This window comes from Eurytemora carolleeae, unplaced genomic scaffold (genome assembly GCF_000591075.1).
Source record: "Eurytemora carolleeae unplaced genomic scaffold, Eaff_2.0 scaffold585, whole genome shotgun sequence".
Classification (NCBI taxonomy): Eukaryota; Metazoa; Arthropoda; class Copepoda; order Calanoida; family Temoridae; genus Eurytemora; species Eurytemora carolleeae.
This window is the reverse complement of record NW_019397504.1, coordinates 136,676-152,829: the sequence shown is the minus strand read 5'-3', so window position 1 is coordinate 152,829 and position 16,154 is coordinate 136,676. Positions and strand designations below refer to the sequence as shown.

The following is a 16,154-nucleotide window of genomic DNA, read 5'->3' as shown; positions in this document are numbered from 1 at the left end:
CTATCTATCTATCTATCTATCTATCTATCTATTTATCTATCTATCTATCTATCTATCTGTCTGTCTATCTATCTATTTATCTATCTAATCTAAGTAGAATTAGCTCAGGACTTCATAGTTCTCGATACAGTAGATGTAGAGAATATATTTCTAATCTATGTATCTTAATATTATCCTTCTGTTGTATATTATTATCTATCTGTCTATCTGGCTGCTGCAGTATCTAATGCATCCGTATACGTCTTGGTCAAAGGAAGGACCTCAAGACCCCCATTAGCTTATCAGTAACTTAATATACTGATACACGATATATAAGATATATACAAGATATTCATAATATAATATATATATAGAGATTATATATTATATAGATATAGATTAACAAAATCAAAAATAACTACTAAGGTTCATTACACTTGTTTTGATGGAATATCAAATGAACGACTTATCGGCATGCCGTCCCCGCCATATTCTTTAAACATTTCCCTGATCACCAATGTGAAAGGAATCGTCGTTTTTAGTTTATCTATCATTGTTTCCCTAATAACAGACCGCTCTTGTTGAAACTCAAAATTTTGAAAAATTGATTTTTAAAAGAGAAACGTTTTTTTCATATTATGCTTTTTAGGTGAGGGGGCACAGGGGGGACTGGGGGGAGGATTTACAGAATACAAATTATTCCATCAGCTACTTCCTCAAACTTCCTAAACTTAAACTAAAATCTAAACCTTTCCCAGAACGTACAGTTTATAGTATAATTTGTCTGTCTTTTCCATATACACATTTTTGTCAGAAGCCTCAAGATTTTCCATAATTTTTCAAAACTTTTCAATAATATTTTAGAAAAGTTGTAAAATTTAATGATTGATATTTTTAAACAAAATTATATCTGAGAATGAATCTTTAATATAGAAGATTTAAGCATATTTTGCTAAATTATTTAATATAGAAGATTTAATCACATTCTGCTAAATTAGTTCCCGTCAAACTATAAAATGTTACTCTAAACTAGAGGTTACTGAAGTAACAAAAGGTAACAACATAAAGTATCTAGAAGGTAAATAAAGTAAACAGGAGTTAACTAATTGTAAACAGGAGTTAAATAAAGTAAATAGGTGGTAAATAAAGTAAATGGAAGGTAAATAAAGTAAACAGGTGGTAAATAAAGTAACTAGGATGTAAATAAAGTAAATAAGTGGTAAATAAAGTAAATATGAGGTAAATAAAGTAACTAGGAGGTTAAAAAGTAACCAATAGTTGAATATAGTATCTAGGAGGTAAATAAAGTATCTGGAAGGTAAATCAGATAACCAGTAGGTAAATAAGGTAACTAGGAGATATATAAGGTAACCAGTTTTTTAAAAGTTTTTTTTTAACCTCAAGTTACTTCTCCCTCACGTAAAACTACAGCAAATTGCATGTAAAAGATTAAAATATTTTATGTTTTCAATCATAACATGAGCATCTCTTAAAAAAAGAATGTTTTGAATTTCTAGGTGACCAGATTAAATTGCATTTCTTATACATATGCGTAAAATGAAAACTAGAGAAGCAACGATGTCACAAAGTCCTACCAGTGATGTTGAATATATGATATCTCTTTCTGTCTCAGTTCTGTCCCCCTCTTGTAGTTTTCAGAGCGCAACTACTCTATCAAGGTTTAACAGTTCTGTCCCCCTCTTGTAGCTTTCAGAGTTCAACTACTTTATCAAGGTTTAACAGTTCTGTCCCCCTCTTGTAGCTTTCAGAGTTCAACTACTTTATCAAGGTTTAACAGTTCTGTCCCCCTCTTGTAGTTTTCAGAGCGGAATTACTCTATCAAGGTTTAAAAGCTCTGCCCCCCTCTTGTAGCTTTCAGAGCGCAACTACTCTATCAAGGTTTAACAGTTCTGTCCCCCTCTTGTAGTTTTCAGAGCGCAATTACTCTATCAAGGTTCAACAGTACTGCCCCCCTCTTGTAGTTTTCAGAGTGCAACTACTCTATCAAGGTTCAACAGTTCTGTCCCCCTCTTGTAGTTTTTAGAGCGCAACTACTCTATCAAGGTTTAACAGTTCTGTGCCCCTCGTGTAGCTTTCAGAGCGCAACTACTTTATCAAGGTTTAACAGTTCTGTCTCCCTCTTGTAGTTTTCAGAGCGCAACTACTCTATCAAGGCTTAACAGTTCTGTCCCTCTGTTATAGTGTGTCTAGAGCTAGTCTATTCAAGGTGTTAAGTCTGCAGTATCTCAATTCTAGTTTTTTACAAAATTCTTTTCCCTGAGAAAATGCTTGAGTGTGTTAAATAAAGAATGTCTGTAGAGGAGGGGATTAGGTGAAGATTGACAAGAAACTCAAGTACTTACACTTTACCATATTTATGTTACGGGTACATACAGTCTACCTCCGACCCAGACAATTGGAATTCAATCGCTTTAAAGGGAGTGTTCGCGAAAAAATGAAAGGGGGTATAGGATTAATGCGATAAAAAGCGCTTTTGATCGCCACTAATTTTACTTCTATCTGTTGCGTCTATAAGGAGAAAATTGTTAAAGACGTCTCATACCGAATAACTTAGCGCCATACAAATTCAGAAAATTGCAACATAGGACTTAGACCGTAAAATATCAATTTAATTTCAAACAAATCATTCAGATATTACAACCTATAGTCATCGATTATCTTTCGCCACATTTGTTTATAGTTTATATTTTGTAATATTTTATTTTTTTAGAAAACGTTTTAACGGATTTCGAAAAATGTGAGTGGTGCGCGGCATTATTAGATAGTTGCGCAAGCGACAAGAGAAATAATCAAATTCAAAACAAATCAATTAAAAAATATTATAAAATATTAACTGTATACAAATGTGGCGAAATATAATCGATGACTTTAGGTTGTAATATCTGAATGATTTGTTTGAAATTAAATTGATTTTTTTACGGTCTAAGTAGTATGTTGCAATTTTCTGAATTTGTATGGGCGCTAAGTTATTCGGTATGAGACGTTTTTAACAATTTTCTTCTTATAGACGCAACAGATAGAAGTAAGATTAGAAGCGATCAAAAGCGCTTTTTTATCGCATTAAGCCTATACCCCCTTTCTTTTTTTGCGAACACTCCCTTTAATTCAATCTTAAAATATATTGTTTTTCATTTAAGTGCATCCATCGATATAAAGTAAACACGAGTAAAATGTAAAAATGTATGTTTATAAGGTCAAATTTTAATCAAAACTCACAACTTGCTGAAGGACGGGGGGGGGGGGGGGGGGGAAATTAATCCTACTTTTCAATGACAAGTATTTGGTAGTTGGTAAATGGTAATGTTTGACATGCACCACGTTAAACTAAAGTAAACTGCCAAAACGAAATGTTCAATTACTTCCTAATTACTAAATCTGTACACAAGTGCTTTATAGTTTTATTAAAATGTATTGTACAATGTACAATGTACATGTCTAAAAGGGCAAGATAAAAGTAAAACTGAGGTAAAAAGGCCAAGACGACACTTTAAAGTCAGTCCAATCATTGATAAACAGTTGCAACTTTTCATAGCAATCTGGATCCATTGTGCGCTAACTACATCACGCTAAATTCAAGTCAGATCCAACCTGGATTCAAACCTTAAAACTTCTCTTTTTTAAAGAAACAAACATTTTCAAATTTTCTAATATGCAACCAAATAATTTAGTATTTTTTTCCTTGTACTTTGACATACTTTGTCACAAAGTCGACACTAGAACTTAACCTTTTCCTCTGTCTAAATTGGACCTGAAGCCTCATTTTGTTTACATTTATCGTGGTGTGAAAAGTAAAATAAAAATGTTGATACATAATGAAAAAACTTAATATTAGGCTCTTAGCTTTCTTCAATTTATTATAGTAATCGACGTTTTGCATCATCGCCGTTTTTTTTTAATTCGACGTTTCGTAGCAGTCGAAATTTTGAAGCAGTCGACGTTTTGTATTTTCAACAAAATATATTAAATTAGCTGTAAATAAAAACAGTTATATTTAATGCAGCCTCTGCACTCCTTAACTGATTTTCGTTTTAGGACATTAGAATTATCATCTTTCTATGTTTTCAACGTAATTCGTCTTTTTAATGTGGATATTTTAACCATCAGCTTAAACATATCGATCTAATGGTGAAAATTTAGGCACAGTTTGCTTCTTCATTTCGTCGTCGAAATTAATGATGTTTTGGGGACCACTGTGTATATGACAAACTATTAAATAAAATCTTATTTTAACAATAATTTCGAACTTTGTAAAATTCTCCTCCCCCCCCACACACACATACCACCCCTAATCTTTTGTTACTATTTCTATTTTCCCAAGGTTTTTCCAATATATTAACTATACTTCTCTTTTCTGCACCCTTTTGTAATCCTTTTATATTTTCTCTAAATCTTAGGTTTTATAGAATCCTTTTATCGGTTTTATCTTTTGTATAATTGTCTATTTTTAGACTTTATCTATTGAGCAATCTTCAATATTAGAAATGTATATTTTATAAAAACCAATATCTCAGGATTAAAGAAAAGTTTTTTTTTCACCAATAATTTTAAGTATTTTCTGCGTGTTTTATAAGCTTGAAAACCAAAATGGTTTCTGAATGGCTTTTTAAAGTTCAGAAAAAATAGTTAGCAGTTAGCAACAAAATTATATCCTCTGCATTGTTTTCAAATTTTATGAAAACAATTTTAAATATTAAGACATGAAGTATTGTAAATATCTTACCTTTTTAATGCTTATTTTTGGTTAATAAGTAATTAAATGAGTAACATTAGCTAGAAGTGAGGTAGTTGACGTCTATTCAGAACCAATGAGATTGTACTTTTTAAATTCAATTGTCGAATCAGAGCTGAAAACTTTAGAATGGTGGATATCGAGATTAATGCGTGATCCTCTCATTTTCTTAATATCTAGACTAATCTAATCTTGTACTTGTATCCTGAAAAGTGTATAAAATGCAACCAATCACAGTCGCGTATATGAAGACGATGAATTTGAAATTTTGTGCGGCATTTAAGAAATGGGAGGGACTCTCTAATTTAGAAGAACCGGTTTTTGATTTTTCTCTACTATTGGATACTCAGATTAAGTAATCGGGATTAAGGATATCTCATTCTAAAGTTTTCAGCTCAGAGAAAAGAGATATATTAAGTGCGAAACAGTGAACGGAATTATTAGGATATATTGGAACACGGGGGGATAGAAAAAAAATAAAATACTTTAAAAGTAAAAACTAATATAGAAAGTTTGAATGAAAGAATGCAAAAATGAAGGATGAATAAAGAACTGTGCATGAATGAATTGATAAAAAATGAGTAACGGATGAATGCATGAATCAAGCAGGCAGACAGCTGAAAAAAGTATGGCGCGAATAAATGATTGAACACAATAAAAATGAAGAATGATTAATAAAGAACGGTTGAATTAAAGAATGAATAAGGGAAGGTTCAGAATTAAGATTAATAAATCAAAAAAAGAAAAATGAATTCAGAAAGAATGAATAAATGAAAGAAAGAAAGGATAGAAGATGAATAAGAAAGTACGAATGAAGAATAAATAATGAACGGTGGTGAATGACTTGATGAATAAAAGAGGAGAGGATGAATAAAAGCGGAAAGGAAGGATGAATGGATGAAGTGAAGAAAGGATGAAAGGATGAATGAATGAGTGAATGAATGGGTGTATAGTAGTAAAGTGCAAGGTTGTATATAATGTTGAACAAAGATGGCGCTGACGTGTTTATTTTCAGGTTTAAACCTAGACCAATATTTACTTCTCTATTGAAACCCTCTCTTCTTTTTAAACTGTACCTGCCCTCACAAACCCCCTTACTATACCTTCGTATTCCCTCCCTGGCCCCCATCCCTCTTTTCCGCTTTTTTTTGTGGCAAAAATTAATCTTACTTTATTACCATTGATATAGAATGTAAAACGCAGTTTTGTATATGTATGTGTGTGAATAAATCTTTATAATAATATGTTAGGTAAACGAAAAAAAGATGAGATTTAAAATCAGTGATGTTTGTAAAGGATTAAGTTTTAACCCGATGTATAAACCTTTGTTATTTCGATTCGAACAGAATTCATAGTTTAAAATATCAAATTTCTACGACATCGCAAAGATACAGGGATTAGAAAATCAGAGTTTGTGGCAAAGACTCAATTCCTTAAAAGGGTAAATAACTAACAAGTTAGTAAACCTGCGTTCTAGAAAGTAAATGGGAAAAATATATTTGGGATGCTAAAGGAGAGAGTGGGGGGGATAATGTAAAAAATACCTGGGAGTGAGAAAGAATGAATGAAAATGTAAATAATGGTAAAATGGGTTCATTCAAGAAACTTCCATTCTTTCTTCAATACCTTCTTCAATACCTTCTTCAATACCTTCTTAATTACCTTCTTCAATACCTTCTTCAATACCTTCTTCAATACTTTCTTCAATACCTTCTTCAATACCTTGTTCAATACCTTGTTCAATACCTTCTCCAATACCTTCTTCAATACCTTCTTCAGTACCTTCTTCAATACCTTCATCATTACCTTCGTCAATACCTTCTTCAATGCCTTCTTCAATACCTTCTTCATTACCTTCTTCAGTACCTTCTTCAATACCTTCTTTAATACCTTCTTCATTACCTTCTTCAATACCTTGTTCAATACCTTGTTCAATACCTTGTTCAATACCTTGTTCAATACCTTATTCAATACCTTCTTCATCACCTTATTGAATACCTTCTTCAATACCTTCTTCAATACCTTCTTCAATACCTTCTTCAGTACCTTCTTCAATACCATCTTCAATACCTTCTTCAATACCTTCTTCAATACCTTCTTGAATACCTTCTTGAATACCTTCTTGAATACCTTCTTGAATACCTTCTATAATACCTTCTATAATACCTTCTTCAATGCCTTCTTCAATACCTTCTTCAATACCTTCTTCAATACCTTCTTCAATACCTTCTTCAATACCTTTTTCAATACCTTCTTCAATACCTTCTTCAATACCTTCTTCTTTACCTTCTTCTTTACCTACTTCAATACCTTCTTCAATACCTTTTTCAATACTTTCTTCAATACCTTCTTCAATACCTTCTTCAATACCTTTTTCAATACCTTCTTCAATACCTTCTTCAATACCTTCTTCAATACCTTCTTCAATACCTTCTTCAATACCTTCTTCAATACCTTTTTCAATACCTTGTTCAATACCTTGTTCATTACCTTGTTCAATACCTTGTTCAATACCTTTTTCAATACCTTGTTCAATACCTTGTTCAATACCTTGCTCAATACCTTGTTCAATACCTTCTTCAATACCTTGTTCAATACCTTGTTCAATACCTTCTTCATTACCTTCTTCAATACCTTCTTCAATGCCTTCTTCAATACCTTCTTCAATACCTTCTTCATTACCTTTTTCCCCTTAGTGAACCCCTCTCTTTAACACCCCAGCCATCTTCCCCTCAATTCCAATCCTTATACTTCTTCTCCTTCTCCAGCTTCTCCAGCTTCTCCTCCTCCTTCTTCTCCTTATCTTCCTTCTTTATCATCTCCCTCTCCTCGTTCTTTCTCTTTCTCCTTCTTCTCCTCCTTCTCCTCCTTCTCCTGGTTATCCTTCTTCTCCTTTTTCTCCTCATTCTTCTCGTTCTCCTCGTTCTCCTTCTTCTCCTTGTTCTCCTCGTTCTCCTCGTTCTCCTCGTTATTCTCGCTCTCCTTGTTCTCCTTGTTCTCCTTATTCTCCTTGTTCTCCTCCTTCTCCTCCTTCTCCTCCTTCTCCTGCTTTTCCTGCTTCTCCTACTTCTCCTGCTTCTCCTGCTTCTCCTCGTTCTCCTTGTTCTCCTCTTTTTCCTCCTTCTCTATCTCCTCCTCCTTCTCCTTCTCCTCGTTTTCCTCGTTCTTCTCCTTCTCCTCCTTCTCCTTCTTTTGATTGCAAAATCTAATATTAGAAAATGAGTATTGTCAGCAATGTCCGATGTACAGTGCACTTAAGCTTACGAATCTGTTGTTAAATGTAATTTTAAACGCAATCGATCTAAATGTAAGTTTGCCAAATAAAGGGGAAATTATGATCCTTTCTTTTAATTTTATTTGATTCTGATATTTTAAAAGTTACATCTGTCTAAATTGATGGAGATGACACAAAGTTATATTCTGAAGAATATTTACCCTAAAGTTTGTTTCGTAAAATTGTTTATTTGAACCGGAAATATATATTTACATGGGGTACTTTACACCATTCATTCAAATACACACACATACACCCCCCCTCACTAACATACAGGGTGTCCAAACAAACATGGGTATTAATTGACGAATTTAAAATAGTCTAAATCCGAGAATTATTTATTCGAGAAATAAACTATTATAAAGAATAATTCACCCTGAATAATGCAAATATTTAAATTTATTAAAAATAATTGAAATAACTAAAAGCCAGTGCATAGTCAAGATTCAAAGAAGGTAGAGCACATTATATAAAGTCAAATATAGAGAGATCTACGAGTTGACGAGATATATCCAAAACTAGTATACTGTGGAAGACGATGCCTGGCCGCGTTAAACTAGTTCCACAAGATTCAACAGAATGAGATAGAACGGATACGGGGCATCGCCTCCTGATGGCTGATGGACGTCCAACTAAATATGATACAATGCTAAAAAGGGAAAAAGTGCAGCTGACACAATACTAGGGTTTGCAGCAAACGAAACGTTTCGCGAAAAAAACTCATAAAAATGCGGAAATTTTCGTTCGCATTTTGCAAACTTTCTCACAAACTTTTTCTCAAAATTTCCCAATTTTTCGCGAAAATAAATGAAGCAAAAAAAGCGCAAACGATGCGATGCGATATATATTATTTTTTTCTCGCGAAAATTCGAAAATTTCGTAAAATATTTTCCGGAAAAAAATCCTCGAAAACCATAAGTGTTATATCTGCAGCAATTAAATGCGCAAAAAAATTGTGGAATTCCCTGCTCTGATAGCTCAGTAATAAAATTTTATTCTGTCTGTTTATTAATAATTTCTCTTTCTTTACTTTGATAAATGTTTGATGAAGATAATTTGATTTCTCTAGCTATCTTTTTAAGTTTCTGTCCGTCCATACATACGTACACTCATGTATTTTAGTGCATTTTTGCATAGTTTCTGGGGTTTTCGCGAAATTTTCGCATTACTTTTTTCGCAAAATTTTCGCATTATTTTTTTCGAAATTTTCGCATTTTTCGCAAGCAAACGAAATGCAAACTATTGCGAAAATTTTCGCGACATTTTTTTTTTCGTGAAGAATGCGAAATTTTCGCGAAACGATTTTTCTATTTCGCTGCAAACCCTACATAATACTAACTTAATATTTCAGAAACAATCCATGATTTTTTAAATCGGTTAAACAGGGACTGAATCTGGATTCAGCGTTCCAACTGATGGGTTTTACTCAGATTTACATCGCTAACTCAATTAAACTTTATTGTAGCCTTGTGTTTAGTAGATATTTTATATTTCATTGAAGAACTATAAAGCACTTGTTTTTAACTTTAGTTTTTATGTGGTAATTGACAAAATTCTTATCGATTTTTGCGTTATAGTTTTCATCCTTTTAATCACTGTGATCTGAGCAGATTTTGAAGAAAAGTTTTTTAGATTTTTCCATTTTTGTTTAACTGCAGATGCATGTAGATAAACGCATTTTTTTCTATAAAATCACAGTATCCCTTTATTGCACTTTTAAAACGTTCAAAATTGACGCACTTTATTGCGTACATCAAACAGAATAAATTGACGCACTTTATTGCGTACATCAAACAGAATAAATACTAAGTATTAGCTAGTTTTGAATACCCCTAGACTATAGAGAGTAGTCGTTAGGTATTATTGTTTCAATTTTCCGTTTATTCTCACGAAGTGTCAGAAAACAGTCTAAATATTGTCTTATCTACAACTACATCTATTCATCTAACTCTTTAGTTTTCTATCTATCTAATTTTCCATCTATCTATCTATGAAAAAGAAGGGGGAAATAATTTCATCAAATTCGGCGATAAGAATTATTTTGAATTTAAGTAAACAATAATTGTTTTTAAGGGGGATTAAAAACACATTTTAATGAAGGGGTAAATATTTCTATGAAAATAATTACCCCTGTCTATGTATTTATTTAACCATCTATCCATCTATCCATCTATCTATCTATCTATCTATCTATCTATCTATCTATCTGAAGATCTAGTTTACGACTGGACTAAGTAGCTACTGTTCAACACTTAAAGGCTTTTAGGAATTCCCTGAAGGAAAAACTTGATCTTGATATCTTTCAGAAACCGTCCATTATTTTTTTTCAAATGGTATGTTTGATTCACAACGGAACTTAATTATACAAGCTTTTACTAAATAACAATGAGGAAGAAAACGTAGTTTGTCATTTTAAAAAGCGTTCAATTCTAAAGATTTCTTTCGGTTACTCTTATGCATAATTCCGCAAGTCACTCCTAAAAGAAAAGCCACATATTACAAATTATCAATGTTTAAACTATAAAGTATATATTATTTATTCATGATCAGACTTTAAAATATTCTAGGGACACTGATGTGAATCAGGTATGCCACTTTATAATGCCACTTTATAAAAGCCACTTTATAAATGCCACTTTATAAACGCCACTTAAAATTACATCAATTACGTCTTTATAAGTTTAAAGTCAGTCAGTCAAATCTTTTTTTAAAGTGAAACATCTAATTTTGTCCATTAATTTTTTATTTTTATATTTACTGGAATTTTTGATTAAATGTTTAAAATATTCCCATTATTTCCCATGCAGCCGTATTAAATATTAAATAACCTAATTTAACATATTTTTACAAAATATCAGATTTAGTTCAACTGTCAGGATTTTATAAATGTTGCGAAGCAAAATATTTCGTTTAAATATTCTAGATTGATCTTAAATACGATTACGGGGTAAAACAATCTTTTTTCCTCCCTCGGTTCTAACTTTCACAAAATTTTCCCAGGTTTTTCATTTTCATATCTAAACCTTTCCATCTTCCCCCTACTTAATATAGGTAGATAGACATAAAGATAGATAGATAGATGAATAGTAGGATGAATAGATAGATGAATAGATAGATGGAAGAATAGATGGATGTAAAACTATAATAATTATTCCTATATTATCAAACAATTTAACAAGGAATTGAGTAACAAACTCAAATTTGCTAATTATCTTTTCATTCTCATAGTGTAAACCTTTGATATTTTAAACTTAGATTATTTGATCTAACAGAATTCATAGTATCCAAGGTCTACGACATAGAGTTGCAAGAAAATAATAATTAGAACATTAATGTTTGTGGCAAAGACTCAATTCCTTAAAACATTATTTTTCGTGAATTTCCAAAGATAAAAAAAGAGAAAAAATTGTTTACAGAGGACATTGTTAAATTTTGACTTACCATAAAACCTCTCTCCTCCCTCCTGGGGCTATGGAAGGTCCCACAATAAATTCGACCCAGTCGGTTCAGACGTTTTGACATTTTTTTTTGCAAAGATGCGAACAAACAAAACAGATAAAGTTTAAGTAGATAGATAAGATAAGGAGCAATGTAGAATCTTGCAGTAAATTAAAAATGTTTTATTACGTGTATCTGGTTTATATACTCAAGTGTGTATACGTTTAGATAGATAGATAGATATGTAGATTTGGAGAGCTAGATAGATAGATAGATAGATAGATAGATAGATATAGATAGATAGATAGATAGATTTATATATCGATAGATTTAGGTAAATAGATTGATTGACAGATTGGAGAGATACATAGATAGATTTTGATAGATAAGAAATTAATAGGTAAAAAGCAGTTAAAGCTATTAGTTCCATTTTTGCAGTCTTTAAACAGGAAAAACTATAAAGAAAACTATTTCCTTGTCCGAATCACATATTGAAGTCAATCTTTTCCTTCAAATATTAATATTTTAACTTGAGATTGAGTTTGTATGTATGAAGTAAATATTTACCTTGATTGAAATTTCAAATTACTTAGAAAACCTTTTTATAAGCACACTGTAGTTTAACTTAAACAAAGAGTTCAACTACCTCCCAATGTAAAATATTAGATTCAATTGAAACATTTATTAGGATTGTAAATATATTTCAAATTACTTATATACTACCAATAAAATAAAAAGAAGGGGAAAATAAAATAAATATTATTTTAAACATCCAAAACAAATGAGATTAACGTCAGAAAAATAAATATTTTTCAAAAAAAAATTTTTTGGTTGTACAATGTACATGCTGATGTATGAATATATATTAACTACCTGTGTTAATCATAGTAGTATCGGGTCAAAGAGCAAACACGATCTTACAATCAAGAGATAGATAGATAGATAGATAGTTAGATAGATAGATAGATGGATAGATAGATAGATAGATAGATAGATAGATAGATAGATAGATAGATAGATAGAAAAGAGAGAAATATATATATAGATAGTATAGATAGATGAATAGATAGATATATATATAGATAGATAGATAGATAGATAGATAGATAGATAGATAGATAGATAGATAGATAGATAGATAGATAGATAGATAGATAGATAGATAGATAGATAGATAGATAGATAAGCTGTATTTGTCCTACAGTGCAGATCCATAAACCTATGGAATAGGAAAATGATAATTTAGCAATCTTGTATTTGAGATTTAAGCCACTAGTTTAGACAGTAACTTGAAAACTTGAAATGTATCTGTATAAACTGTGATTTTATGTTCATGGCTATTTAAATCATAAAACTAGAGTCTACAATAATCTTCCTATTCCGTGCAGTTGTATGTGTTCCACAGTACTTGTTTAAATACTGGAATATGGAAAAAAAATTAACCAGCACTTTCCAAGAAACGTTCAAAACTTATCCAGTTATTAAATCCCAATCATTATCACGTCAAACTAAGTTAATAAATCCAACTCATTATCACGTTAAACTAAGTTATTAAATCCAACTCATTATCACGTCAAACTAAGTTATTAAATCCAACTCATTATCACGTTAAACTAAGTTATTAAATTTCAATCATTATCACGTTAAACTAAGTTATTAAATCCAACTCATTATCACGTTAAACTAAGTTATTAAATCCAACTCATTATCACGTTAAACTAAGTTATTAAATCCAAATCATTATCACGTTAAACTAAGTTATTAAATCCAAATCACGTTAAACTAAGTTATTAAATCCAAATAATTATCACGTTAAACTAAGTTATTAAATCCAAACTATTATCACATTAAACTAAGTTATTAAATCCACCTCATTATCACGTTAAACTAAAGAAAATTACTTGTGAAATTGTATTTTTATGGGTTTACTGCTACGACCTCGTTATTTTTTACTATAAATAAAAAAGACCAAATTTTCAAAATGCCACTAAAAGATTGAGTATGTGTTTCGTGGGTGGCGTACGATTACCCCCCCCCCTTCCCCCCGTCTTGTCCGTATTATCTAGTCTAACCCACCATAAAACGTCTGAATGAGTGGTGTGGGGGGGGGGGTGACAACTTTACAACTTAGAGACTCATCCCTACTTTTCAGCACTCTACGGCTCAAGTTTCAAAATCTTAAAATGTTTTAGATTTTTCTCTTCTTTAAATTTTTTTCTACTATTTATAATTTACTAAAAAGCTTGAAAAAACAATAGCTATAACTTAAATTAATTCTAACATAATCACATCCACATAAATGTGGCTTACCTGTTTGTTTGTATCCAATAAATGTCAAAACGACTGAACCGATTGGGCCCAATTTTTTTTGTGTCAACTCACAAGGAAGGTAGGCTTATAAAAATAGAAAACTTGAGCCTGATAAACGTTGATTTTCGTACTATTGCATAAATCATTCACGTTGAAAAAAAATCCACGAAATTTTAAGTTTTACAATGTAGAGATGTGAAAATGGCGATTTGAAAAGCAACATTTAAACGATCAAAATGTTTACTGGAAGGGGTTAAAAAGCACAAAGAAAGCCTAGTATTATAAATAAACATAAAGGTTTCGTGATCCCGAGAATCAACTTAGAAATCGAGGTTTCGTGACTTATTTCAAAATCAACAAAAAACTTGAGGATTTAAGTGATATTCCAAAAATTTTATTTTACTAACTGTCCTTTTACTCCTCAATAGATAAACTGTTTTATTTTATGTTATCCCATATATCTTTATCTCAGTTCCTTTTTTTATTTTATCCCATCTTAGGACCCTTCTATTTTATTTACCTTTTTCTACTTTTTTAAATTCAAATTTTTTATAAAATCAGGTCGAGGGAACCCTGTTTAAAGTAAANTTTCCATTAATATTCCTTGTATTTTATCCTACATTTACAGGTACTGTTCTCTATAGCTACATTATTAATGTTCTTTTTCACATTTATATATTTTCCATTAATATTCCTTGTATTTTATCCTACATTTACAAGTACTGTTCTCTATACCTTCATTATTAATGTTCTTTTTCACATTTATATATTTTCCATTAATATTCCTTGTATTTTATTCTACATTTACAAGTACTGTTCTGTTTCAGGGTTAGAGTTCACAACTTAAACTCAATTATTCAAAATGTCTACAATTCATGCTTCAATTCAGTGTACTCGCTGTAGGCTGTATATTTACTCTAAATTCAGCTTTTCAACATTTTTCAGCGATTGCTTAGCTATTTTAGCTTCCTCAGATAACTCATGACAACTTAGCTAATTCAGAGAATTGAAAATAACTCAGCTAAAATAAATTTTTAGTTTAAGCTAACTCAAACCAACTCATATAACTCTAGTAACCCAGTTAACTAAACTTACTCAAACTAACTTAGAACGTTAAATCTACAGAAACGGTTCCCTCTTTAAAAAAACCTGGACCCCCATCCCCCTTCCCCTCCTTTCTGAGCAATCGCACACCCCTCCCCCTAGTTTGACTCCAGTCTGAACATAAGAAGTGAATCCCCTCCGAATTATTATATAAAATTTTCACCTAATTATAAAATAAATTCCCACATCAACCAACCAGGTACAGTCTCTTGTTTTAAACTAATTCCAACCTAACTCTTTTTTCACTCGTTTATGAAAATTTCACATTTTTTCGCGAAATTTCGCTTCAAAAATTCGTTATTTTAAAAAAATGCAAAATTTCTGCAAAATTCATAAAAGAAAAAAATTATAGCTTCACTTTTCGCGAAAATATTTTGTGAAATGCGAAATTTTCGCGTAAATATTTTTCGATAAATTTTTTTTCGCGAAATTTCGCTTCGTTTTTGCAATTTTCGCTTTATTCATTTTCGCAAAAAAATGAGAAAAAGTTAGCGAAACACGAACGAAAATTCTAGCATTTTTTCGAGAAACGTTTCGTTCTCTGCAAACCTACTCCCCACACGGCCACTCCTTACACAAGTTTTTTCTTCTTGATCTCGATATTAAATGTGACAGGTTTTAAATATAGGCATGATGTGCTTAATCCCTCATTCATTTAGAGTAATTGATTCAATCCTTCTCACGTATGTATGTTCGGAGCGTTTTACCTCAAAGTTTGATCTGGGAACCTGCTAGAGCCACGGGAACGTCATTAGCTCGGTCTAAAAGTTATAAATTTAGGAGATACAGTTAACTTTGTTTCCAGGCAAAGCTGGGTTGCGAAGCTACCTTATTTATAAGAATATTCCCACCCTTCACTTTACCCTGGCTGAAATGTAGGATTTGCCCCCAGGTTCAGACTGTTGTATTAAAGAATACTTCCTATTGTTTCCCAACAACATAATTAAACCAAAATATTATAATATTCTAAATTACCAGTCACTCAGTTTTATTTACTGGGCGGCAGTATCTAAAATTGACTATTGTATAATATTTTTCATATATAAAGCGAAAGATTAAATTTGGTTATCACAAATATTAATTTAATTTGATTAAACAGCTAACAGATTATATCAGCGATAGTTTTATCTACTTATTATTTAAATAAAAAAAAATATAATCACGTTTGCTAAAAAGTAACCAAGCCGCGGCCCACGCCCCAGACTCTTGATTTTGTAAGGATAGAATTGGAAAGTGAGGGTTATTTAGAGGAAGGTTAGGTATATGTAAGGTATGGAATAGAGGGCATGAGGGGTAAAC

At 31.4% G+C, this 16,154-nt stretch overlaps 1 protein-coding gene across 1 annotated transcript in view; it reads right to left on the bottom strand.

The window, feature by feature from the left end:
• LOC111714631 (retinitis pigmentosa 1-like 1 protein) overlaps nt 1-12,327 on the bottom strand; it is a 13,610-nt gene extending 1,283 nt beyond the window's left edge. Inside the window, exons 1-3 of the mRNA XM_023489777.1 lie at nt 12,315-12,327; nt 6,728-7,390; nt 6,392-6,679 (exon numbers count right to left, since the gene is read on the bottom strand). Of these exons, the coding sequence (XP_023345545.1) occupies nt 6,392-6,679; nt 6,728-7,390; nt 12,315-12,327 (964 nt within the window). The remainder of the gene's footprint in view (nt 1-6,391; nt 6,680-6,727; nt 7,391-12,314) is intronic.
• Nucleotides 12,328-16,154: the final 3,827 nt, after the last annotated feature.